General features: G+C 34.5%; 1 protein-coding gene and 1 long non-coding RNA gene across 4 annotated transcripts in view; one reads left to right on the top strand and one right to left on the bottom strand.

Annotated features, from left to right (window-relative positions):
- The window catches only part of SMC4 (structural maintenance of chromosomes 4), a 32,564-nt gene that overhangs the window by 3,116 nt on the left and 3,157 nt on the right, over window positions 1-26,291 (top strand). Inside the window, exons 5-20 of one of the 2 annotated variants that reach the window (XM_037526203.2) lie at window positions 1,153-1,329; window positions 8,897-9,061; window positions 9,296-9,423; window positions 9,843-9,983; window positions 10,950-11,100; window positions 12,282-12,446; window positions 13,895-14,128; window positions 15,773-15,958; window positions 17,120-17,281; window positions 19,688-19,913; window positions 20,000-20,079; window positions 20,857-21,009; window positions 22,109-22,235; window positions 23,997-24,186; window positions 25,600-25,744; window positions 25,980-26,153. In XM_037526203.2, coding sequence (XP_037382100.1) covers window positions 1,153-1,329; window positions 8,897-9,061; window positions 9,296-9,423; window positions 9,843-9,983; window positions 10,950-11,100; window positions 12,282-12,446; window positions 13,895-14,128; window positions 15,773-15,958; window positions 17,120-17,281; window positions 19,688-19,913; window positions 20,000-20,079; window positions 20,857-21,009; window positions 22,109-22,235; window positions 23,997-24,186; window positions 25,600-25,744; window positions 25,980-26,153 — 2,604 coding nt within the window. Of the gene's footprint in view, window positions 1-1,152; window positions 1,330-2,149; window positions 3,338-8,896; window positions 9,062-9,295; window positions 9,424-9,842; window positions 9,984-10,949; window positions 11,101-12,281; window positions 12,447-13,894; window positions 14,129-15,772; window positions 15,959-17,119; window positions 17,282-19,687; window positions 19,914-19,999; window positions 20,080-20,856; window positions 21,010-22,108; window positions 22,236-23,996; window positions 24,187-25,599; window positions 25,745-25,979; window positions 26,154-26,291 lie in introns of those variants that run through there. The other variant, XM_054700965.1, reaches the window with a different exon arrangement.
- On the bottom strand, window positions 4,479-26,150 carry LOC129146781 (uncharacterized). Of its 2 annotated transcripts, none has more exons than XR_008553984.1 (3): window positions 25,926-26,150; window positions 11,671-11,748; window positions 4,479-4,616 (listed from the first exon to the last, which is right to left on the bottom strand). It is a non-coding gene; the product is annotated as an uncharacterized LOC129146781 (long non-coding RNA). The 2 variants fall into 2 exon arrangements; XR_008553985.1 differs by lacking the exon at window positions 25,926-26,150 and adding an exon at window positions 16,613-16,649.

Genomic DNA, 26,291 nt, shown 5'->3' with positions numbered 1-26,291 from the left:
ATGAATTTTGGGCTCGTTTTTATTGCTTTTGGATAAATTGCCTAAATTTTAAAATGTAGTGACTAATTTCACCATCTTTATTATTTCAATTTGTATTAAATTTAATGTATCTAATGTACATTCAATTTGTTTCATTTTGAATTACTATTAAAGCAGGGGAGGGATCAGGCTAACATGTTTTCTGGAAAAGGATATAATAATAGGTAAAATGTCTTTAGATTATTTTTGAGTGTTTTTTGGTATTGATTTTTTTCCTCTTCTGCTTATTAACTTTAGAAATTCATTTAGTTTCAAAAATGACTGGTTTTTAAAAATAAAGAGAACCATATTATATAATGAAAGAAACTTCTGGGTTTTTTTGTGGCTTGTTTTGTTTTTTAAATATAAAAGACTAAATCTAAATCTACACAGTGGGATCGATTTTATTTCTTGGTGCTTTCTATTTTGCAATTTGATATGGAGCATAGATTTCCACTAAATCAGATTTTATTCCATTCCTTGTTAATTACATTTGAATCATGTAAATTTTAAAAGCCATAACTTCAAAATGACAGATATTAAGGGAAAGTGAATTTTCGTAGATTTAAAGTAGATTTGCACTTCATTTTGACTTTTTAAAATCTCAATTCTTTGTGATTCTTTTTACTTTCAATTAATGGCATATTCTTCCACACATACACACACCCCGGGCAAAAGAAAAAAAGCCATATCACCTCATTACTTCCTTCTTCCTTGAATCATCTTTTGCAGGTTTGTTGTTTTTTGTTTTTTTTTTTTTTTAATGGACTAGTAATTTAATCTAACAACATGGCTTAATGATTAGGTGAATTCGTTTTGCATGTGGTGTGGTTTTCTCTCCCCTCTCCCCATTTCATTAACTCTTAGTCAAATATTTTTAGGCTTGTTTTATAGGTGGGGTTTTTGTTTGGTTTGATGATCTGTTTTATGATCGTGTGAGGGAAGGTATCATACAACTTGCAAAAATACCTGTTCTTTGTTAAAATTATTTCTGAGAACTGTCGCCTGTTTGTGTGCATCTTCTGTTGAAGATTTTGATCCATAATATTAGTTTCAGTATGAAGTGAATGATACTTGAACCAGACATATGACTTAATAACAATTGTTTTCTGGTTTTGTTTTTCCTGAAAACAGGAAGGGGATGATTATGAAGTCATTCCTAACAGTAACTTCTATGTATCCAGAACAGCCTACAGAGATAATACTTCTGTCTATCACATAAGTGGGAAGAAGAAAACATTTAAGGATGTTGGAAATCTTCTTCGAAGCCATGGAATTGACTTGGACCATAACAGATTTTTAATTTTACAGGTAAATTTATTAAAGACTTCAGAAGTGCTTTTAGTCTTGTTACTTTTTTTTTCTTCAATAAAGTTTGGTGAGAGGTTTTCCCTGTGGGATGACTCCTGTATTTTTGAGGCCTTAAAGTACTGTAGCAGCACATCATGGTTTACATAGTATAGACAAGATGCGAATCATTATTTGCTGCTCTAGAAATTTAAGGATATTCATTCAAAACTATATATTCATCATCAGAGCCTCATTTTGTCTTTGTATGAACGGACTTACTTGTTCCGCTCTAGCAGCACGTAAATATTGGCGTAGTAAGATAAATATTAAACACCAATATTATTGTGCTGCTTTAGCGTGACAGGGATATAGCAACTATTATTTTTGTTTATATTTCCCTCTAAGAAAACATTTTAAATGAAATTCCTTTTTTTGAAGAATTCTTTTCCTTGTGTTTATTCTTACCTCTAATAATACTATATAGCAAAAGAAAATGAAAATAACTGTAGACTTGGTATTTGACAAATTTGAGCAACTAATTTAATCTTTTTCTGTCGCTTAGAAGGGTTAATAAAAGTTTACTCAAGCTGGGTTTTGTCTTGTTTATAATAGCCTACTGGAACCACTACTTTTGGAAGATCAGAGAGTAACTGAGATGTTTTCATTTTAAGTATCACAGAGTCTCAGTGTTTTGTTGGGGTTTTTTTTGTTGTTGTTGGGTTTTGTTTTGTTTTGTTTTTTGGTTGGTTGTGTGTTTTTTGTTTTTGTTTTTGTTTTTTTTTTTTTTAGGGATATAAAATTAAGTACCTGGTTTTAAGTTGATTTATATTAGAAATCCTTCATTTTTTATTTGAGTAAAACTACCAGGATTGCTTAATGAGGAAAAAAAAATTTAGTGTAAAATATGACTTTGTAAGAAATGTTAGATTTCTTTTTAATTTTGAGGCTGACTTGTTCTCTTGAGTCCTATCCAGATCACCAAGAGCATAATAATGTAGAAATAGTCTTTAGTGTTTGTGCTGCTGATTATAATTTGGGAATTCTGGTTTGTATACTGAAATTTTAAATAGGATGACCGAGTAACACTTAAAATGTTATCTCCTCTTCCATTTTAATTTGTATTCAGTTATTCTTTAAGAAAATTACTTTTAGACATACATAGTATATGTACAGGATAAATCAATATTCTGGACTTACATTAGCATAGCATCTTTATTACCAGACATACTATGTTTGTAATACTTCTGAATCCCAACCTTAAAATTGAATGTTTGGAAGTCAGCTGCAGACAAAATTCTGAACAAAATTTGAATTTAGATAAATGTGGGAATAAGGCTTTGTAGGGTTGGGTTTTTTTTTTTTAATCAAGTGTTTCATAGAACTTCGTATTCTGGGATTTGGTTTGATTATAAGTAGAAAGTTCTGTCCCTTTCTAATGCTAAGTTTGGTAATGATACCATCTGTAAGAAACTGTATTTGTGTTTCTCTTTTGTTTTTATTTATTATACTGGAGTAAGCAGTACAGGTTTTACACCTGTATAAAGAATCATCTAAATAGACTACACTTTAACCCTTGTAAGGGTCTTTTTTTTTCCCTTGCTGTAGCCTCTGTGCATAATTCAATAACAAAGGAAGCTAAGTATAGTAACAACTTCCCAAAGAAGTAAATAAAATAATGTTTGAATTGTCAATTTTATATTAAAAATATGCTTCTGAAGTATCTAAGTTGCTTATGCTGATTATTCTCATAGTAATCTCAACCTTTTTGTGTTGTGATAAATTGTTTAAAGCAAGTTCTTAATACCAATGTAAACTATCCAAGTTAACAAATTCAATTCCATTTGATTAAATTTACAGATAAGAACCTTAGGAATTCACCTGTTAGGAAGAAGAAACAGGATTGGACTAGGTAGAACTAATGATGCCTTATTAAAAGTGTGAGGGAAAGTGGCAGTGGTTTCTATGGATTTTTATTTAGTTGCTTATCAGAATTTTAGACTCCTGCGCTAGAGACATAAAGCATGAGAAGGTAAGTAAGAATGTGATTTTTGTTACCTTCTCTCCCACTGGATAATGTTTATCTTAAAAATTAGCTGTGGTGGGGCCTCCCTGGTGGCGCAAGGGGTTAGGTACCGCACTATGAAGCAATCTGCAACCTCTGCAGCACGAGTTCAATCCCCGGCTGGCCAGGGAGCAACCCACATGGCGCAGCAGACCTCTCCTGTCTCACCCGCTGCTCCCCTCTGCAGTGTATTTCAGTCATTCTGCCTGTTGTGTTCCCTACTCTGTCTCTGGTGAATCCTCTCACCCCTGCAACTCTGGCCTGTACCCCAGCTCTTATATGCATAAATAAATCTTTAAAAAGAAAAAGAATTAGCTGTGGTTTGGGAAGCTGGGAACTTAGAGATAGCATACCACACCCCCAGACATGTCATTACTTTGAATAAAATGTATGAGACAGTGGTAGTAATTTAACAACATAAGAAATCTGAATTTAGCTAAATTAAAAATTTTGAAATTAAAAAGTGCTAAATTTTAAAAGACCACAAAGGCTGGGTTTTGGGTGTTGTTTTTTTTTTTTTTTTTCCAGTTATGTGTATTGGATTTGGAGATTATTCATTATTTCTAGTATTTGAATCCATTTAAAAAATTTTCAGTTGACCATTCAAATGAGTACTTAATGAGGCACTTACAAAGATGCTATAAATGATACAAGTATGATTAAATCCCTTTTCTTGTCCTTAATGGCACAAAGTATTTCTTTGCCTAAAATAATAGACTATGCTTGACTATTTTGCTGTCCATGTTTATATATTTCTCCATTTATATATATCCTATTTAAGAGTTTATGTCCCATTGTTATAACTCTTGGTGCCAACAAATAAGGTTTTATTAGTTGTGCATAACATTTCATGGAAACTGTGGCTTATAAATTAGATTTAATAGGTTTTGGTTTATTTGCTTCATTCAGGTTCAAAATTGTATTAGATGATTTGCTGTCTCAGGAATGTTTTTGTAAACACCTAAAAAGCTGCTATAACTATTAACTACAGTTTTGGTTTGGTTTTTTCCCCGCAAAGTTTTCAACTACACGTGCTTTTTGTCTTCACATTATAATTATAAAGACTAACTTAAAATTTAAAACAAGAATCAAGATTTTTTTCCTTACTCTTTAGTAATTTGGAGATTGAAATAATCTTAGTCTAACTTGTTGCCTGTCCATCTCTTCCTTTTTCCAGTATACATCTTCTAAGCTTGGCATGGTATACAAATTTTGGGTTCTAATCTTTTAACCTGTAGAAATAAATCTGTAATATAGCAAAAGAAATTTTAATGTTATCAGTAGCAACTCAGTTACTCAGAAGTATCTTGTTCAATAGCTTCTATACAAGAAATGGAAAGCAATTATCCTTAAGCAATCAGAACAGATGTCAAGCATTCCATTTACTAAAGCATATTATCCTTTCTATTTATGAACTTATTTTAGGCAGATAATAAATTTTTGGGTTTGGCTTTTAGGTAACTCAAAAAAAAAACAATAAAATTAGAAGATGAATATACTACAATGAAAGTGGAGAATATTGAAAGAATGTTAAGGCAAAATAAAAGTTCAAAGTCCTGTAATTCTGGGCAATAAAATTTTGATGTATATAGCCATTTATTTAATTTTTTAAAAATATTTATTTATACAAGCACTGGGTACAGTCAGAGGTGCGGGAGGGTGAGAGAATTCACCAGAGCCAGAGCGGGGAGTAGAACAGGCAGAGCGACGAAGTACACTGCTGAGGGGAGCAGAGGGCACGGCAGGAGAGGTCTGCGCACCACGTGGGACCCTCGCCCAGCGGCCGAGGATCAAACTGCGGGCAGCTTCACAACCCAGCACTCAACCACTGCGCCACTGGGGAGGCCCCTAGCCATTTTTTTTTAAAGATTTGTTTATTCTTATACCAGAACTGGGGGACAGGCCAGAGGTGCAGGGGGATGAGAGGATTCACCAGAGAAAGAGTGGGGAGCAAAACAGGCGGGCTGACTGAAATACACTGCAGAGGGGAACAAGGGGTGAGACAGGAGAGGTCTGCTGCGCCATGCGGGTATCTCCCTGGTCAGCCGGGAATCAAACCTGTGCTGCAGAGGCTGTGGACAGCTTCACAGCGCTGCTCTCAACCCACTGCGCCACCTGGGAGGCCCGCATATAGCCATTTTTTTATTTTAAAAACCCTGCAGACATTATTAGGAAAAATCCTACTATAACTACGTACTTGATTTTCTATGATTCCTAATTTGCTAAAATTCATGTTCAATTAAGAGTAAAGATCATCATACTTGTTTCACTTAGATACTTAAGCCATTTTCCTATAGATTATATTGTCAAGAATGGTTTAACTGAATCAGTGTCACTCATTTCAGTAAGTTAGGATTGAGACCATCATTTGGAAAATGTTATCAACTGTATTTTGGAGGACGTGATCTTTAAGCCTTTACTTTTATATATACTCTCTTTGAAGTATGTTTGCTGTTTTTATGAAACTTAAAAACCGTACATTTTTCCATAGTTGCTTAATGTCTCTGATGCAGTATGAACATAATTTTAAAAATATGAAGTTTGTTATAAGTAACAGTGAAAGAATGGTTTCAATCCTTGTTTAGTATGCTTTAAGCTACAGAAACTAGAGGTATCTGTCTGGAAGCCTATGCAATTTTGGATGTTAGCCTTAGTTTGAAACCTTTTTGGATAATCTTGCTGCCAGTTTGTGACTTTGAGTCTTACTTAATGTGGAAGTATGACTTTAAATTCAGGTTAATGCTTTAAATTCATTTCTGAAATATATATGGGACTTTTTGTCCTAAATTAAAGCTGTATTCTATAATTTCACATGGAATTGGCAAATTTTCTGAAAAATCAGGCTGTGAATCTATATGTTGTACATGAAATGCCACAAAAATGGAAAAAGGAAGAAAATAAATTGTAGAAAGTGGTAAGACAGGCAAAAGGTACATCAAGGAACAGTCACAGAAAAGGTCCAAGGTTGCCATTGCAGTCAGTCCTAATAGTTAAGTGACAAGTTAGAGACCTGAATGTTCCTGCCTGTTGATTCAGCAGTCCTGATAAGATAATACAATAAGTAGATTTTTAAAAAGTGATTGTCATAATACTATATGAAAAAACATTATTGAGATTTGTGATGGAACATTTTAATTTATAAATATCCTTGTCTTTCCCTTTAACATTTTTTTCAACTGGGCAACTTTGTTAAAATGAACAGAAACCATAGCTGAGTGTCCTTCGTTTTAATTGAGAGGGAGCAAACAACCAAAACAATCACTGCTTTACCCAGAGCTGTACAATGTCCTAATAGCTGTATTCCATCACTTCAAGAAATTGGCCAGGGAAACTGTGATGTCTTTAATAGTTTCATTGCAAACTGTAAACACTAAATTCCAATACTTAATAACTGGTGATTTGATTCAGAAATGTTAAGTTTTCCTAGCATAGTTTTTCGTTCATCTTAAAATCATCGGTGCTTAGATATTAAATTTTGATTAGTATATTAGAATCAGGTATAAGATATTTGTTATTTGAATGGTAAATACTAACCCAAATACATCATTGCGGTCAGTACCTTTCATCTACGGAGATTTACATCCACTCCACTAGGACATATGCATTGTTTGGGGATAGTTTGGGTTGATACAGTTGGAGAAGGGGAGGAGGTTGCTACTTGCATCTAGTGAAGAAATAATTTAAAAAAAAAAAAATGCTATTTAACATCCTACAATGCCCAACACAGCCCCCCCAACACAAAAAAAAGACTATTTAACCATAAATGTAAGTTGTATCACTGTTAACTACACTCTGCCTACATTTAAATTAAAAAAAAAAAAACAAAAAACTTGGAATAAGATTCTTGGCTTATTCAATGGCTGGAACTGCTGTTATTACAATCCAAAACTTTGGACATTCTTCTAGGCTTAAATCTTGTCTAAAATTTAAACTATTCCTACAAACATTTGGAAAGAAGTGATAATTAAAAGCACAGTAAAATATTTTATATAAATACTAATTCATACACAGTACACTAAAGATTGCATAGGAAATCTGAAAAATAATAGGCTCTTTGGATAATATTTCACTTTGATAATCATGTGTTGTACAGAAAGTGATGTGTATACAAATATTAAAAAATTGTATTGCTAGACTAGTACAGATGTAACTGAATTGTTATATTCGGGAATTTGGGTATAAAATTAGCCAACTTTATACAATGAGTGGGTTCTTCAGTGTGGCAAAAACTGCTTGGGTTTTCTCTGTTTTACAAGAGCTTAGCAGCTTTAACAAATTGCTTTAATTCTTAAAAAAAATTAATGAGCCACACATACACAAACTATATTATCCCATCTTTATTTTTTTAACTTTTATAATTATGTTGAAACTTGGGGTAAATGCAATGCATTGTCCAAATTTTTAATGTTCATAAATGGGTATTTTAAATATTTAAATTGAGAAAATAACATGTTCTTTTTAATGTGGTGTTTTTCTCTGTTCTTTTTAATCTGCTATGTTTGCTCAAATCAAAGAGTGTGTTTTTTCTACTTGCCTGTCCATTTTCTTCTGTTGTGGTAGCATAGAGTACACGCAGGCTGCTTCTGCGAAGTACAGTAGCAGCTTTTGCCTGAGCATGTTCAGAGAGAATTTTCTCAACCACCAAACTAATAAATGACTGGCACTCAGCCCTGCAGATTACTGATTATGGATTTTTTTCTTTTAGTACTATGAAAAATAAGTAATTTTTGTTTTTAGAACATTAGAAACTTAAAGTTTGAGGTACTTTTTTGAAAGCTGGTACTAATAACCAGTTTATAAAGTTTAAAAATAATATAAGCTACTTTTGAAGCAGGATTCCTACTATATTCTAACCATGAATGGTCTTTTAGAGAATGCTTTGTTTTAGAACAGGAGTTCTAATTATGTTATTAACACATTGCTACAATTTTTAAATCAGATTACATGAATATCTTGATAATGATTAATAGAAAAGTTAATTTTTATTTATATTGAAAAACATCTTAGATGGAGATTCTTTCACTTTGTGGGCATAATTTTATGAGTTAATGTAAGAATATATAAATAGACATTTTGTGTCCCCTTATGTAAAATTAAAACTTAATGTCATTTAAGAGAACACTAGCAATAGTTGTACCTTGTTAAATCTTTTTTTTTTTTTTTAAGATTTATTTTATTCATTTATGCATATGAGAACTGGGGTGTAGGCCAGAGCTGCAGGGGGTGAGGATTCACCAGAGACAGAGTGGGGAGCAGCAGGTGAGACAGGAGGGGTCTACTGTGCCATGTGGGTCAGCTCCCTGACTGGGAATCAAACTCAGGACTCTGGCTGGTGATAAGACTTGATTGTGCTGAGACTTTTAACACCTGTGCCACCAGGGAGGCCCCCCCCCCCCTTATTGAATCTGTTTAAGTTGATGTACATTGTTCAGTAGTTTATTACTATTGAGTTTTTTGTTTCTAGTTCTCACTTAAGATTGATGTAGCTAAACATACACAATGTGAAATAATAAATTTTTTTTTAAGGGTGAAGTTGAACAAATTGCTATGATGAAACCAAAAGGCCAGACTGAACACGACGAGGGTATGCTTGAATATCTAGAAGATATAATTGGTTGTGGACGACTAAATGAGCCTATTAAAGTCTTGTGTCGGAGAGTTGAAATATTAAATGAACACAGAGGCGAGAAGGTGACTTTTCTATAGACTTGTTACAAATCAGAATGTTCCTTATGAGTTAAATTATACTGACTTATTCACATGATTATAGATCATAATTATTGAGTAAATGGAATATTAGGTTGAATTTTATGTTTTTCTTACTGACATTTAAGGTGGATGTTTTTATCTAATGTTGGCATATTTTAAGTTCAGTTGTACATATAAGTGGATTATTTGAACATTATATATGTTTGATTTTTGTAGCTAAACAGAGTTAAGATGGTGGAAAAGGAAAAGGATGCCTTAGAGGGAGAGAAAAACATTGCCATTGAATTTCTCACCTTGGAAAATGAAATATTTAGCAAAAAGAATCATGTTTGTCAGTATTACATGTAAGTACTTTGTCAGTTATTTCTGAAATTTAAGAAAAGCCCTTCTCTTTCTCATAGTCAAGGAATATAATGAGGTGGGGGGGAGTTTTGTGTTCAAGTCATGAAGTAGGGCTGTTTATCATAGATAACATTGAAGGTTGTTGACTTAAGAAGCAGAATTATAAGTATTTACTATATTTAATAGTTTCACACATATTTTTTAAAATTTGTGTACTGGCAAATCTAATTTATTTTAAACAATAACTTATTTTACTAATTCTAGCCTTGACACCTAAGTTGTCTTTTTCCTTCAATAGCAGGTGTAATTGTAAATTGACTATAATTAAGAATACTTAAGGAACAGCAGATTTTATTCAAGTTTCTAAATAGTTTTAGAAATGGCACTTTAGGACTTCTGATTCCTTTTTTCTCCCTTCTAGTTATGATCTTCAGAAACGAATTGCTGAAATGGAATCTCAAAAGAAAAAAATTCATGAAGATACCAAAGAAATTAATGAGAAGAGCAGTATACTGTCAAATGAAATGAAAGCTAAGAATAAAGCTGTAAAAGATGTAGAAAAGTAATAATCTTTTGAAAAACATTGAAAACAATTTAGTTAATTTTTATTACATGTATTTGTATTGTCAGTATATAAATTTACAGGAGTATAATACATATAAAATAATCTCAGCATATAAAATGGTTTCCTTTTGGAAGCAAAAATCTTAATTGCCCTGCATCCAGTTTATAATCACAGATTGCCCAACATGTCATCTTAAAATAATAGAGGATGCTACCCCCTTGTGGCAGAACACAGTAACAAAACATCACAGCAAAAAAATAAATGAACAAGCATTTAATTTAACCACTACAGAGTTGTCTTAAACAGTCCAGGGCCTCCCTGGTGGCACAGGGGTTAAAGTCTCAGCACTGCGGCATGAGTTCAATCCCCAGCCAGGGAGCTAACCCACATGGCACAGCAGACCTCTCCTGTCTCATCCACTGCTCCCCTCAGCAGAGTATTTCAGTAGATCCGCCTGTTCTGCTCCCCACTCTGTCTCTGGTGAATCCTCTCATCTCTGGCCTATACCCCAGTTCCTGTATGCATAAATAAATTTAAAAAAAAAAAAACAGTCCACAAATCTAGTTAATTGGGATTGTTCTGGATAAATTTTTTAATGAATTTTTTCTGTGCCAATATTCAGTGATACCAGTATCTTAATCTGTGCAATTTTTGTTTTTTAAATGAATTTATTTTCATGTTAAAATTTTCCACACGAAGACATGGTTGCTAAAAAATGTGTTTCCTATCCAGCTTAGATGGCAAGGTAACTTATAATCACATTTTAACAGGTTCTTCAAATAGAGTTAAGAGAGAATTAGCTTGATAACTGGTAGAGTTTTATCATCCTATCTTTAAAAACTTTGTTGACATTTTACAAAAGAAGAGGAAAGGAAGTTTGTATAACATAACTTTAAGATGTTAATCTAACTACCCCAAATAGTGAGTAGTAATTTTTTTTTTTTTTTTTTTTTGCTTGACTAGGAAACTGAATAAAATTACAAAGTTTATTGAGGAGAACAAAGAAAAATTTACACAGCTAGATTTGGAAGATGTTCAAGTTAGAGAAAAATTGAAGCATACTACAAGTAAAGCAAAAAAACTGGAGAAACAACTTCAAAAAGATAAAGAAAAGGTTGGTTTTGGAGGGGAGGAAGCCCTTATATGAAAATGAGGTGTGAACTTGTATACTTTTGTAAACCAGTGTTACGCAATTTAAAAACAAAAAAATCTATGGAGAGTACACCTGAGAGGAGAATGAATAATGATGGGGAAAGTATGTAAATTTAAAAAAAGAAAGGAAGAAAGGATCCTTACATTTTCTTGTCTGAAAAGCCTATCCAGGGCTTCCCCTGGTGGCGCAGCGGTTGAGCCCTGGGCTGCGAAGCTGCACGCAGCCTCTGCAGCACCAGTTTGATACCCGGCCGCTGGGCTAGGGTCCCACATGGCGCGCAGACCTCTCCTGCCGCCCGCTGCTCCCCTCAGCAGTGTACTTCGTCAGTCTGCCTGTTCTGTTCCCCGCTTTGGCTCTGGTAAATTCTGTCACCCTCCTGCGCTTCTGACTGTACCCAGTGCTTGTATAAATAAATAAATAAATCTTTAAAAAATTGTTATATTTAAAAAAAAAAAAGCCTATCCAATCTTCATTATTTTTCATGGATGTGTTTGTTCCTGTTACCTAAGAGAATGAGTTGTATATACTCACAATATTTTTTGACCAGGTACCAGATCTTAATGGGAATCCATGTTTGAGGAATGCCGTTTTGGAAAATGTCCAACTTTTCTGGTATTAGATAAATAGAATAAATAAAATAAAGATTTGAGAGCAATTCCAAAATTGAACAGACTAAATGTAACTGCTACAGAGCCATTAGTGTTTAGATATCAAATGAAGATACTAGATTATTACCAGAAGGTATTAATGCAATAAAATAATAGTCCTACAGGAGTGACTCTGAAAGAGTAAAGTTGTAATATACCATCAAGGATAGCTTAGGTAATTCCATATAGTCGTGTAGGTGAAGAAAGATAATTACAGCCTGAAATTGGTACAGAAGCAGACCTAATTGCCCAACTAGGGAGAATTTCATTTGTAAGGAACCAAGAATTTATAGAATTAACTTTACCATTAGACTGAACAATATAGAAATTGTTGTGAATGAGTCAAAGAATATTTGCTAAAGCCAGCTACATCAAATCTAATTATAAGGAAAATCTCAAAGACCTAGAAATGTATTTAAATAAGTTAGATATTGATGACATTGGATAGTATAAAGGTTCCTGTTCTTATAACTTCAACTTGTTTTATAACTTTAGGTTGAAGAATTCAAAAGTATACCTGCCAAAAGTGAAACTACAATAACTGAGACAACAACTAGAAGAAATGCCCTTGAGAAGGAAAAAGAGAAAGAAGAAGAAAAATTAAAGGAAGTTATGGATAGCCTTAAACAGGAAACCCAAGGGCTTCAGAAAGAAAAAGAAGTAAGATTATTTATTTGGTGTTTATTTTGGTGACTTTTAAACTAGAGAATTTTTTTTGCGGTAATAGTGAAACCTGAACTATTTGGAGAAAACGTTTGGGACCTTTTAATGTTCAGCATTCCCCATGATAGCCTAGACCTTTTTCATGATTTTTTGTTTTCTATTTTTCCATTCAAAAGAAAATAAGTGAGACTTTATAGTGATAGCAGAAAGTGTGACATGTCAAATACTTGAAGTGTCTTGATTTCATCATCAAATTTTCTTTGTTATCTTAAATTTTTTTTCTTGATTGTTAATGAGCTGCCAACTATAAAAACATGGGGCACACTTAGCGCAGATTGATGTCTCACTTTGCTTCTGTAGCTCTTGTGTAATGAGAACCATTGTTCTTGTGTCGCTTCTTTTTTTTTTTAAAGATATATTTATGCATATAAGAGCTGGGGTATAGGCCAGAGATGCAGGTGGTGAAAGGATTCACCAAAGACAGAGTGGGGAGCAGAACAGGCAGGCTGACTGAAATACACTACTAAGGGGAGCAGCAGGCGAGACAGAAGAGGTCTGCTGCGCCATGTGGGTTGCTCCCTGGCTGGCAGGGGATTGAACTCGTGCTGCAGGGGCTGCGGATTGCTTCACAGTACGGTGCTTAACCCCTTGCGCCACCAGGGAGACCCCTCTTGTGTCAATTCTTGATTCAAATCCTAGGTCTCTAATCTTGTGATGCTTATGAGTGAGTAAGTGACTTGGAGTTAAACCCTGACTCATTTCTTCATAGCAATCATAATGATGGTATTTGCCTAGTGGGATTGTTAAAGGTTAATACCTATAAGATGTTCAGAATAATGCCTAGAACCTAGTGTGTGTTCATGTTTCATGTCATCAAGCATTTAACCATGGACACAATCTCATGTTCCTGTACCTTTGTGTTTAAAATGAAAGGGTTAGACTTTCCTAAAGGCCTTTTTTATGCCATTATTCTAAATATTAAGTCTTTTAGACCCAACCAAAGACAATAGCCCAAAATTTCTCATTCATCAAATAATGATTAGTGGTGGGGATTACCTGGTCTTACCTCTAAAACAAAGATTTTAAAGATAAATATACTTGATGAAACTTGATACTGAATAATATTTATAACCTACACCCTTTTTCAGTTAAGGTAATGTGGAACAATTACTAAGTTTAGTTCTCTTTCGGAAGTTTCTTTTGTGTTGTTTTAATCTCTAAAATGAGCTTATTGAGATCCACCTCAGTAAATGATTGTGAAATCAGCTAGGAAAAGACTTGTACCCTGAATCTTGAAACTAGGCAAGAACTATTTATTCCACTTGTAAGAATTACTTCTATATATTATCCTTGCAGAATCTCTAAAGTTAAATTCAAAATGTATAGTTCTTGTTTCATTTTAGGCTTGAAAACATTTCAGATTTAATGGAGTCTCATTTTTACAGAGTCGAGAAAAAGAACTTATGGGTTTCAGCAAATCAGTAAATGAAGCACGTTCAAAGATGGATGTAGCCCAGTCAGAACTTGATATCTATCTCAGTCGTCATAATACTGCAGTGTCTCAATTCAATAAGGCCAAGGAAGCTCTAATTGCAGCCTCTGAGACTCTCAAAGAAAGGAAAACTGCAATCAGAGATATAGAGGCAAAACTTCCTCAAACTGAACTAGAATTAAAGGAGGTAAACCTTTGTTTCTGTGTTTCATTGTAACTTTGCAAATCAACCCTAGTTTTATTTATGTACATATATTTTAATTTCAACATTGAAATAACTGGTAGATGGATCTTCTTTCATTTAGTGTAATCTTTTCCAAAAGAATAGGGTGTTTTGGTATTCCATGTGATAGGAACTGAAACTGTGGAGAAACTATATTCCCTTAGGAAGCATCAAACGGCAAGTAATGCTGTCACTACCAGCATCCTATGGAAATAATTTAAGCAGAAGTTTATTTCCCTAAATGTATATATAGACAACTTGTACAAGGGTAAATGAATTAATAGATGTATGTACATGTACATATGGGTAAATGACTATGCAAGGCAAATCAGTGTATTTTTTGTTTTTTATTTTATAGTTGTAGTTTCTGTGTTGGGATTGCATACTATTTAGTCAGGACATCTAACATTTAGCTCATGGGTGTCCCTCTATCCTTCAGGTGAATTGCATATCTAAGGAATTTGGTAGATTTAATCTCTAAAGCCTCATTAGGCAAAATGGCAAGAAAAAATGCTGTTTGAAGAGAAATTATACTGAACGTCATTGTAGGAAGTACACCCTGTTGTGTTTGAAGGAACTGTATAACCACATAGAATTTCATGTAAGCTTAAGTTACATCCAGTTTCTTCCCCTTTTTTGTGGTGATTTGGTTTAATTTTAGAGAAATTATAATGAGCTTTTGCTTTATACTGATATAAATGATATAATTTAAAACCAGGAGATGAGGGAGAACATAAAAAACGATGATAGAACACAGTGATTGAAAAACCAGGAGTTTGGATTTGTTTATGTATGCGTATGGTTCCTCTGCTAGCTATACTTTTTTTTTTTTTTTTTAAGATTTATTTATTTATTTATACACGCACTGGGTACAGTCAGAAGTGCAGGAGGATGAGAGAATTCACCAGAGCCAGAGCAGGGAGCAGAACAGGCAGACAGAAATACACTGCTGAGGGGAGCAGCGGGCGGCAGGAGAGTCTGCACGCCATGTGGGACCCTCACCCGGCAGCTGGGGATCGAACTGGCGCTGCAGAGGCTGCGGGCAGCTTTGCAGCCCAGTGCGCAACTGCTGCGCCACCAGGGAGGCCCTAGCTATACATTTTTGTATAGCAGTGGAACTGTTCACACTCATGTTTCCCTTCATTTCAGAGCTGAGACCTCCACCCCGTTCATTTAATTAGATGTACAACAAATAAAATCATTTAGAAACCCTAGTCACCCATATCTAGCTTCCTGTACCACAGTCTGTTTATGACTAGTGCAGAACTATTTTAGGACACTTATGAATTATGTGGTACCTAAATGGGATATCTGCAGCCCAGCTCTGCTTGTTCTAATAATGTACTACTCCTGGAGCTGTATTGCACTTCGACTCCTTATTTATTGACTCATAATTCCTACCCATCCATATTTTTCACTTAACCTTAGCCAAAAGGCCAAGAAGTGCTATCATCCATATTTTTCAAAGCCAACCCAGCAGTTACAAAATGGCAACTTAGTTCATGTTCACTTGTTTATTGCTGGTTCTTGCCTTTTTTGAATATTACAGCTAATTCTGTTCTGTGATTGGGCAGATGCTTCTAGGATTCATTTTCTTTTCACTTTCAGAAAGAAACGGAACTTCAAAAACTTACACAAGAAGAAATAAATTGTAAAAGTTTGGTTCGTGATCTTTTCCAAAAAGTTGAAGAAGCAAAGAGTTCCTTAGCAATGAATCGAAGTAGAGGGAAAGTCCTTGATGCAATAATTCAGGAAAAAAAATCTGGCAGGATTCCAGGAATATATGGAAGATTGGTAAGGTAGATTTATTTAGAAATGACTATTTTTTTTCCTCAAGATAATTTTGTAAAAATGATTTTCTTACCTTGACTTACTTTGTATTTATATATTATCACTGTACATACAATAACATTCATTTTTAAACATTTTGCTCTTAGTTCTGACAGAATTCTTTGTGGCAAGGAGTCTCATTAAAAGCAGTTTCCAGGTTATTTGTGTAATTAATCATCTCAATACCAAGGAGTGGGGGGAAACTCACTCTAGTAGTGATAAACTTAATAAAAATGATCCTTAATAAAAAGGAAAGGGGGAACATGATAGTTCTGTTTAGGGTTTTACACCACTATACTAAAAGTTATGGCTGTAGAGAAATCAAAAAGGAATCACATTGGGAAGGCTAGCAATTGCAGAGCCCAGTCCTGCTCCAGGGCCTAATGAAGGGAAGGAGTTGTGGCCACAGTTAAAGGTGATCTAGGGGTGAAAGGGTATATATATTTCAAAATCATTCATCTCCTACCTTGCCATCTCTGGGTGGTACCTCTCATTGGCTAAAGCTAGAGAGCCAAAGAAGCCCATTGGTAAATTCCCTGAGTCAGCTTTTTAGGGAGTGAGTCAGAAGGCCAGTTGAAAATGATCTAATATAGTCACATCTGTGTCAAGCAACTCTACCTTACTTGAAGATACACAATTGGATCCTGTTGATTTGCTCTGAGGAAAAAATAAAGCTAGTCAGTGAATGTGCCATTAATTTATTCATAGATGAATATTTTCATCAGAATTTGCATAATGTTTAGATGACTCAATAATTCAAAATTTCTTTTTTATAAATTATTTTGTTTGTAGTACTTGTAGGTTTCAAGTCTTCACATTTCATTTTCATACAATGAAAACAGTTCTTTCACTTTGTGCTTTCATTAAAAAGTTCAAACTCGCATACATACAAAATTTTTTTAAAGATAGATTTGAAACTCTAGTGCTGACTGCCTCTGCAGAAATGGAAGTTGAGGACACGTAGTATTTTGTTGTTGTTGTGTACCCTTCTTGTACTTTTACACACCAAGGTATAAATGTAGTTTCATTCAAAATGACAAATGCCATGTGAGTCATAATGAAATGATCTTGTGTCTAATTTCTTTTTTATTTATTTATGTGTTGATTTTTTTCCTTAATTATTAGGGGGACTTAGGAGCGATTGATGAAAAATATGATGTTGCTATTTCATCCTGTTGTCATGCATTAGACTACATTGTTGTTGATTCTATTGATACAGCCCAAGAATGTGTGAACTTCCTTAAAAGACAAAATATTGGAGTTGCAACCTTCATTGGTTTGGATAAGGTGGGTATTTCATAGTAAGCTACCTGTAATTAAAATTTTAATCACCACTGTTTTTCATTTTGAATTCTAACCTTTTCAGTATTTACATCACCCCAAAAAGAAGCTTCATACACTATAGCAGTCAATCCCATACTAACTCTCCACAGAAACCTGTAACCTACTTTTTTTTGTTCCTCTAAATATACCTGTTTTGGGCATTGCATATAAATAGAACCAAATACTGTGTAGCCTTTTGTGTGTGACTTTAACAGCTTTTCACTGTCCATGTTGTAACATATAACAGTACTGGAATCCTTTTTGTGGCAGGATAATAATCCATTAAATGTATATGCTACATTTTGTTTATCCATTACCAGTTGAAGGACAACTGTGTTGTTTGCATGTTTTGGCCATTATGGTTAACGCTACTGTGGACATTCATGCACAGGCTTTTGTTCAGACACTTGTTTTCAGTTCTCTGAAAAGGAGTGTAATTGCTAGATTATGTGCTGTTTAAAATTTTGAGTAACTGCTAGACTTTACACAGTGGCTGCATCATTGCCCACTAGGAGTGTATGAGGCTTCCAATTTCTTGCATCCTCACCACCCTTGTTATATAATCTTTTTGATTATAGCCATCATTGTGAGTATAAAGTGGGTATTTCGTTGGGATTGTGATTGTTACTGTTATTTCCTGATGACTGTGTTGCACATTTTTTGTGTGCTTATTGGCCATTTGTTTATCTTTGGACAGGTATCTTCAAATCCTTTACCCATTTGTTCATTGGCATATTTATGTTTATTGTTGAGTTGTAACAATTTATATATTCAGACAAGTCTCTTGAGAAGATATGCAAATATTTTTATAGATTACCCATTTTGTGGATTATTTTGCTCTCTAATGTACTATAAATGTTTTAAATATTGAAGAAATCAATTTAATTTTTTAAGATATATTTATGATACAAGAACTTGGGTACAGGCCAGAGGTGTGTGGGGGTGAGAGGATTCACCAGAGACAGAGTGGGGAACAGAACGGGTAGACTGACTGAAATACACTGCTGAGGGGAGCAGCGGTAGAGATAGAGGAAGTCAGCCACCACATGTGTAGCTCCCTGGCCTAATGGGAATTGGTCATGCTGCAGAGGCTGAGAATAGCTTTACAGTGCTGTGCTTAACCCCTTGCACCACCATGGAGCACCCTACAATTAGTTTTTAATCCATGTTGATTTAGCTTTTTATGTGGTGTAGAGGTCCAACATCACTCTTGCGTATGTGGATATCAGGTTGTTCAGTACTATTTGTTGAAAAGACTGTTCTTTTCCCGTTGAATTTTCTTACCACCCTTGTCAAAAATCAGCTGACCAATAATGTAAGGTTTTATTTTGAACTCTCCATTTATCTCTGTCTATCCTTCTGCTATTACAATAGTGTCTTGATTACTGCTGAAATCAGGATTTTTTTTTTTTTTTTTTTTAATGTCAAGATGGTTTTAAGATCAGTGGGTCAATTTCTGGGGGAATAAAAGCAAATGGAGGTGTGACACAGGTTGCATTGAATCTGTAGGTCAATTTGGGTAGTGTTAGCATCTTAATATTAAATCTATGAACAAGGCATGTATTTATTTGCATCTGATTTTATGCAGTGATGTTTTACAGTCTTCAGTGTATAGGTCTTTATAATTTTTTAAATTTATGCCTTGGGTTTTTTAATATTGAAAGTATACTCTTTCGGGCCTCCCCAGTGGCGCAGCGGTTGAGCGCTGGGTTGCGAAGCTGCCTGAAGCTTCTGTGGCGCCGGTTCGATCCCCGGCTGCTCCCCGGCCACCGAAGGAGGGTCCCACATGGCGCGCAGACCTCTCCTGCCGCCCGCTGCTCCCCCGTGCAGTGTGCTTGGGTCCTTCTGCCTGCTCTGCTCTCTGCTCTGGCTCTGGTGAATTCTCTCACCCTCCCGTGCTTCTGACTGTACCCAGTGCTTGTATAAATAAATAAATAAATCTTAAAAATATTTATATAAAAATATCACTTTAAAAAAAAAGAAAGTATACTCTTTCATTATGTAGTGCTTGATGTAGAAATACAATTTTGTCTGTCTTGTATTCTGCAGCTTAAACTAAATTCATATTCACTCTAATGGATGGATGTGTGTGAGGGTGTGTGTTTGTTCATACCTTGGGATTTTTATGTGTATAAGATCATGACATCTGGAATGGTTTTACAATAATGATTTTTTAAAAATAAAGTAATGATAATTATTTAGGTACTCAAGATCTTTTTGCCCATCTTATGTTTATTTTTATGTTTACATATGTGTGTGTGTGTGTATAACTTGTGTAGATGATACCAAAAATTATAAGTTCTTTATTACATGTTTTGGGATTTTTTTTATTTCTCCATCTACCCGACCCCTCCTACCCCCCACTTTTAGATGGCAGTATGGGCAAAGAAAATGAACAAAATTCAGACTCCTGAAAATACTCCTCGGTTATTTGATTTGGTAAAAGTAAAAGATGAGAAAATTCAGCAAGCATTTTACTTTGCTTTACGGGACACCTTAGTAGCTGACAACTTAGATCAAGCCACAAGAGTAGCATATCAGAAGGATAAAAGATGGAGAGTCGTGACTTTACAAGGGCAAATAATAGAACAGTCAGGTAAAAGTGGTTCATTTCCTGCCATTCAATTTGTTAATCTCATTGGAAAATGTATCTAAGGCTGACTTCTCTCCTCTGTTCTCCAGGTACAATGACTGGTGGAGGAAGCAGAGTAATGAAGGGAAGGATGGGTTCATCAGTTGTTGTTGAAATCTCTGAAGAGCAGGTTAGCATTATGTCCTATAGTGATGAGTAATATACATGCTATATAAAGTTTAGCCATTTTAAGTGTCGTAAACTCAAATTTTAAAAGTAAATTTTTTATAAATACTAATATATAAGCTGGTATTTTGTGGGGGTTTTTCACATAATTATTGCTTTATTACATACTTGTTTTTATTTCAAAATAATTTAAATTGTAAGTAAAGACGTATGATATGTGTCCAAATTTTATTTCAAAGTACTTTAGGTGCCTACAAGTATATGAGGATGTTAAAAAGTACAGGAAAAACTGTCATGTTCCATTATCACCCTCAGAACATTACATAAACTTTTCTTTATCCTTAATAAGACATACTTGGATGTTTTAGATCCCTAACATTTTCCAAGCCTGTTGTGCCTTGATTTTTTCCCCCCATATTTGAAACAATTTATATTTCTCCACTTAAATACTTGGATATTGTAACTTCATTGAAATAATAGGTGATTATACAACTACAAAATTGTCCTTTCTTCTGATTTCTTGATACAGAAATTAAATTAGTTACCTGCTTCTAAGCTTAGGCTTGGTATTAGGAACTGGTTGTTTGACTTTAGTCTCTTTATCAGTCTTTTTACATAACTATATGATTTTGATACGACAGCTACATACTTCCATAGTGTGTATGCTTTGCTCACCCTCCACCAAAACTCCATTGCTGATATGTTCTAGTCTTTAAAATCAAAAGTTTGAGTTTTCTTAATGCATAAGTTGACTTGCTTATTTCACTGGTTCTCTCTGTAGGTAAATAAAATGGAATTACAGTTGCAGAAAGACTCTGAAAAGGCAGTACGAATCCAGGAAAAGAAAGTACAACTGGAAGAAGCTGCAATTAAGTTACGACATAGTGTGCGAGAAATGAGGAATACACTAGAAAAGTTTACTGCGAGCATCCAGGTACTCTTAACAAGTGTAGTTGAAACTTTGGGAATTCAGCAGTGTTTAAGCAGAAATATTTTCTTGTTTGCTAACAATTTTTATATTATAAGGAAAGGCGTAAAAAGAAATAAGGTATATCTCTGGATAGAGGGCCTGCTTCTTGATACTATGTTTCCCTGGGTATTCATGGAAAATGTTCTGTCACGGTCTTCCTCTGGCCACAGCTAGTACTATTTACTGTTTCCCACTTGTGCTACATAGAAATACTTCTTTCTTAAACAACTATGTGAGCCTTTATTTTCATTGTCTATTCAAAGTGGAATGTTTTCTTCATTATGAAAAAGTTACACATTTTCTTCATTATGAAAAAGTTACAAGCACTCCTACTGTCTTCTTTTCAAAAAATTTTTCAGGACTTACTCAAAAGATCACCTTCATTTTTAGGTACATTCTTCAACTCTTTAATATAAATGCCTAATTTGCATGTTTGTACTTGTATATGGTAGATGTGGATATACAAATATATGTAATTTTAATGAGTCGTACTAACTTATTACAGTTTTATTTCCAAGCCAATGTAAATTTACTTTGCTTGAAATTGCATTAGAGCATTCTGCTTATATTTTGATAAATGTTTTCTTTAATAATTTGATAAATGCTTATCTGTGCTATATATATGACTATATTTAAAATACCTTTGTTAGGTATATTTTTTACACTTCAATTATTTTCTTAGTTTATATTCCTAAAATTACAATTGTTTCCCAGTACATACAGTGCATAAGACATGTGTTGTATAGTGCAAAATTGTCCTCAAAAAGGTTTATACACTGCTAACAGTATATGTAAGTAGTTATTTTCCAAGTCTTTGAACACTAGGTAGTCTTCAGTGTGTTATAAGTTTGTTACACTGATGTACTAAAAAGTGGCATTTCTATCTAATGAGCTCATATTTCATATATTTGCCATTTTCATTTTTTAGGTTAATTGTTCATGTTTTCTGCCCCTTTCCTGTATTTGTCTTTTTCTTAAAGACTTAAATGGTGTGTTTTAAATTCAAAATGTTTAAATTTATTGTCTTAAAATGCTGACCTTGAAATTTAAAACATTTCTTTAGCGTTTATCGGAACAAGAAGAATATTTGAATGTCCAAGTGAAAGAACTTGAAGCTAATGTACTTGCTACAGCCCCCGACAAAACAAAGCAGAAACTGCTAGAAGAAAATGTTCGTGCTTTCAAAACAGGTATATTTAGTATATAGACTTTTCTTAATTGTCAAAATTAGGTTTTTAAAGTTTGAAATTTCAAGGGTAGCAGTTTATAGAATAAAAATATCAGATGACATGTATGTATTATGTGCAAGTAACAACAGTTTTTATGGTTTCTGTTACATCACTCTCAAGAGGTTGTGAAAGTAAGTACTATTAAGGTTAACATAAGTACTACAAAATTGAGTACTTCATTTGGCAAATAAGAAAACAGAAACAAAAGTTTCTGTAATTTGCCCAAGTAGTGGTACAGGAACTCAGGACCAAGGCAGTCTGATTCCAGAACTATGACCTTAATTTCATATTTTGTATATTTTGGTCCAGTCTTCACAAGGACTCTTCAAGATTGTATTTATTGTGTATATTAAGAAAACTGAGAGGATTCAGAGAAATAAATCACTTCAACATGAGCACACAAGAAATAACTAGTATAAATATTGAAGAAAAGCAGTATTTGATAACTTAGTACATTTTCTTCCAAATCTTTTCTTCTTGTGTATATACAAACATGTGAGCTATAGACTCATCAGTGAGAATTAACTTTGAAATTTAAAATCCCCAATAATGCAGTTGAGCTAGCCCTGCTTCTCTTTCATATTGGCTTGCATCTCAAACATAGGTGAATGTGCATCTTGTTGCAGAAAGGAAAAAGTGGACTGTGATGACAGATACCATCTTGGCTGACAGTATCTTAGTAACCCCCTATAAACAGTGATCTTCATCACAAACTCAAGAAAGACTCCTATTACAGTTTAGTTCATGAGCCAACAAAGGCAAATAATGTTCCATCACAGAGACTTAGTCAAAGATGGAATAATATGCCAAATGCACCCAAAAAAAAACAACAACAAAAAAAAAAAAACCGGAATTCTCCAAAAGAAGATTGGAGGTAGACAGATGTCTGCTATACACATTAACTGTTCATCTATACCCAGGGTGTTGTGCATGTGTGTGTGGTTATCTGCCTTTTAATATTAGCTCATATAACATCTGCTCTCGTCCAGCCTTTGTTCATATGCCTAGAACATTATATGATCCGAGCATTGAACAAAATAAAAATAGTCCCTTGTTTAAAGAGGCTCACACTTAGCATGGGGAAGCTAAGCAAATGTGTTACATACTATATTAGGGGGGCAGTAAAACTAGGATAAAATATAAAGTAATGGACCGTGTTTAGACAGATATCTGATAGATTTGAGCAGAGATCCAGAGGAAGTATATGAATGTTAACCATGTGGGTATTTGGGAGAAGAGCACTCCAGAAGTATAGAGTGTAAGCACAAGGCTCTGAGGCAGAAGTATGCTGGCATTCCACTAGAGTAAAGGAATTAAGAATCAAGTACTGTGGGGCCTTACAGGCCATATCTCCAAGTGAAATAGAAACCCATTGGAGAGTGTTAGTAGCTAGGCACACAGTCAAATGATAAAATCATTTGGAAAGCAATAGTCAAGGATATATCCTAAGAAAAAGTTGAAATATCTTTAAGAACTATGAAGCCATTTTGAAATAAATGGATTGTGTTCATGTTTGAGCAAGGGAGTTTAACCATGTGTTGTTATAACACTGTTTCTTTTGATACAGTGTGTTTAGCTTTGTTGGTGGGTTTTTTTTTCCCCCCTGGTTTTTGAGGACATAGCAAACATCAAGTTAAGTCTTATTGACTGAAGAAATTTACACCTGTTTACTTATTAGCCTTAGAAATTTGAATTAAGTTTTTTTTGTTGTTTTGCTTTCAGAATATGACAGTGTGGCAGAGAAAGCTGGTAAGGTGGAAGCTGAGGTTAAAAGGTTACACAATATCATCGTAGAAATCAATAACCATAAACTCAAGGCCCAGCAAGACAAACTTGATAAAATAAACAAACAATTGGATGAATGTGCTTCTGCTATTACGAAAGCCCAGGTAGCAATCAAGACTGCAGAGAGGTAAAGTACACATATTATTTAGCCTCTTTACTCTTTGCGCTCTCCACATTGGAAAGGGGGTTTATATTTGAATGTAATGGCTATTAAATATTTGTTACACGTATTAAATTTACCTATTTAAAGGGCAAAATGATAATATATCACCAGTTTTTTTTTTTTTTTTTTTAAGATTTATTTATTTATTTATTCATTCATTTATTCATTTATTTAATTGTACAAACACTGGGTACAGTCAGAAGCGCGGGAGGGCGAGAGAATTCACCAGAGCCAGAGCGGGGAGCAGAGCAGGCAGAGTGACGAAGTACACTGCTGAGGGGAGCAGCGGGCGGCAGGAGAGGTCTGCGCGCCATGTGGGACCCTCCTCCGGTGGCCGGGGAGCAGGCGGGGATCGAACCGGCGCTGCAGAGGCTGCGGGCAGCTTCGCAACCCAGCGCTCAACCGCTGCGCCACCGGGGAGGCCCACACCAGTTATTTTTAATGGGCAAACAGGTGTGCCTTGGCAAAGTGTAGTTATAACTTTCTAGTTGCTGTAAAGACTGGAAATCAAGGTTTTTTTGATTTTCTGGCTCAGATGTAGATGATGGTTAATATAAATAGATCTTGGTCTTGGGAGAATAAGAGGTAAGAATGAGATCTCTTAACAAAAACATTTTTGATTATTTCATTTCTCTAATTTACACAAAATTTATCCACTCAGATCTTGAAGTTTATAATGTATTGAAGTTTTTTTTTTTAAATAAATCACATATGCATGTAAAATGTTCAATTATAAACACCTTTATCTCAAAATTGTAAAATACTGACTATCTGGTGGTTATTAAGTTATTCCATTTCCTTTTGTCAAAGACTAATCCATTTATGTCAAATGAGATATTTTGGGCGTTTTTCTGTTTCATTGATTTGTATTGAAAGTTAAAATATGTTAACATCCCACAGGTATATGTATGTATAAGTATAAAAACTAGCTCAAGGATGTTTTTTTTTTTTTTTTTATGGACATGTACCTATTTTTTTTTTATTGATTGATTGATTGATTGATTTATGCAAGCACTGGGTACAGTCAGAAGCGTGGGAGGGTGAGAGAATTCACCAGAGTGGGGAGCAGAACAGGCAGATGGACGAAATACACTGCTGAGGGGAGCAGCGGGCGGCAGGAGAGGTCTGCGCGTCGTGTGGGACCCTCCCCCCGTGGCCAGGGAGCAGCCGAGAATCGAACCAGCGCTGCAGAGGCTGTGAGCAACTTTGCAACCCAGCGCTCAACTGCTGCGCCACCAGGGAGGCCCAGCTCAAAGATGGTTTTAAATATAAATTTTCAGATGTTAGAAAGAGGTCATGGGAAGTTGATAGGTTTCAGAAGCAGAATAACAAATCATGTTAAAACACATTTTTAATGGATCATTTTGCTTGTTGTAGAAATCTTAAAAAAGCGCAAGACTCTGTCTTTTGCACAGAGAAAGAAATAAAAGATACTAAGAAAGAAGTAGATGACTTAACAGCAGAACTAAAAAGTCTTGAGGACAAAGCAACGGAGGTCATAAAGAACACAAATGATGCAGAGGTGAGACTTGAAGGGGAAGCAATGGTATTTGAAGAGTAGGAAATAGGACATCTGTGCCTTACATATATATAAGCAGCACTCAGTGCATTAAAATTTATAACTTAATTTTATTTGTACTGTATTGTAAATAAATTTTAATTTAAAATGCAAGGGATATAGGGGAGATTATTTATATATATACCTGTTCTTTCCAACTGGGAAGGTCATATCTGAAGCATTTCCTCTTGATTTTTAGGAATCTTTACCAGAGATCCAGAAAGAACATCGTAATCTACTACAAGAACTAAAAGTAATCCAAGAAAATGAACATGCTCTTCAAAAAGATGCACTTAGTATTAAGTTGAAACTTGAGCAAATAGATGGTCACATTGCTGAACATAATTCTAAAATAAAATATTGGCAAAAAGAGGTGAGGATACTACCATTTAGTTAAGTGTAACTTTAAAATAGCCTTTATGAAATATACCTGGGGTTTTTGTTTCTGTGTGTGTTTTGAGGTATGTTATGAATCTTAGTTCCATTTAACAAAAGTCTGCATGGACACTTT

This window comes from Talpa occidentalis, unplaced genomic scaffold, assembly GCF_014898055.3.
Source record: "Talpa occidentalis isolate TD23 unplaced genomic scaffold, MPIMG_talOcc4v2.1 talOcc4.4, whole genome shotgun sequence".
NCBI classification, from domain to species: Eukaryota; Metazoa; Chordata; class Mammalia; order Eulipotyphla; family Talpidae; genus Talpa; species Talpa occidentalis.
The sequence above is the reverse complement of the archived record's forward strand: the minus strand, read 5'-3'. Positions and strand labels throughout refer to the sequence as shown.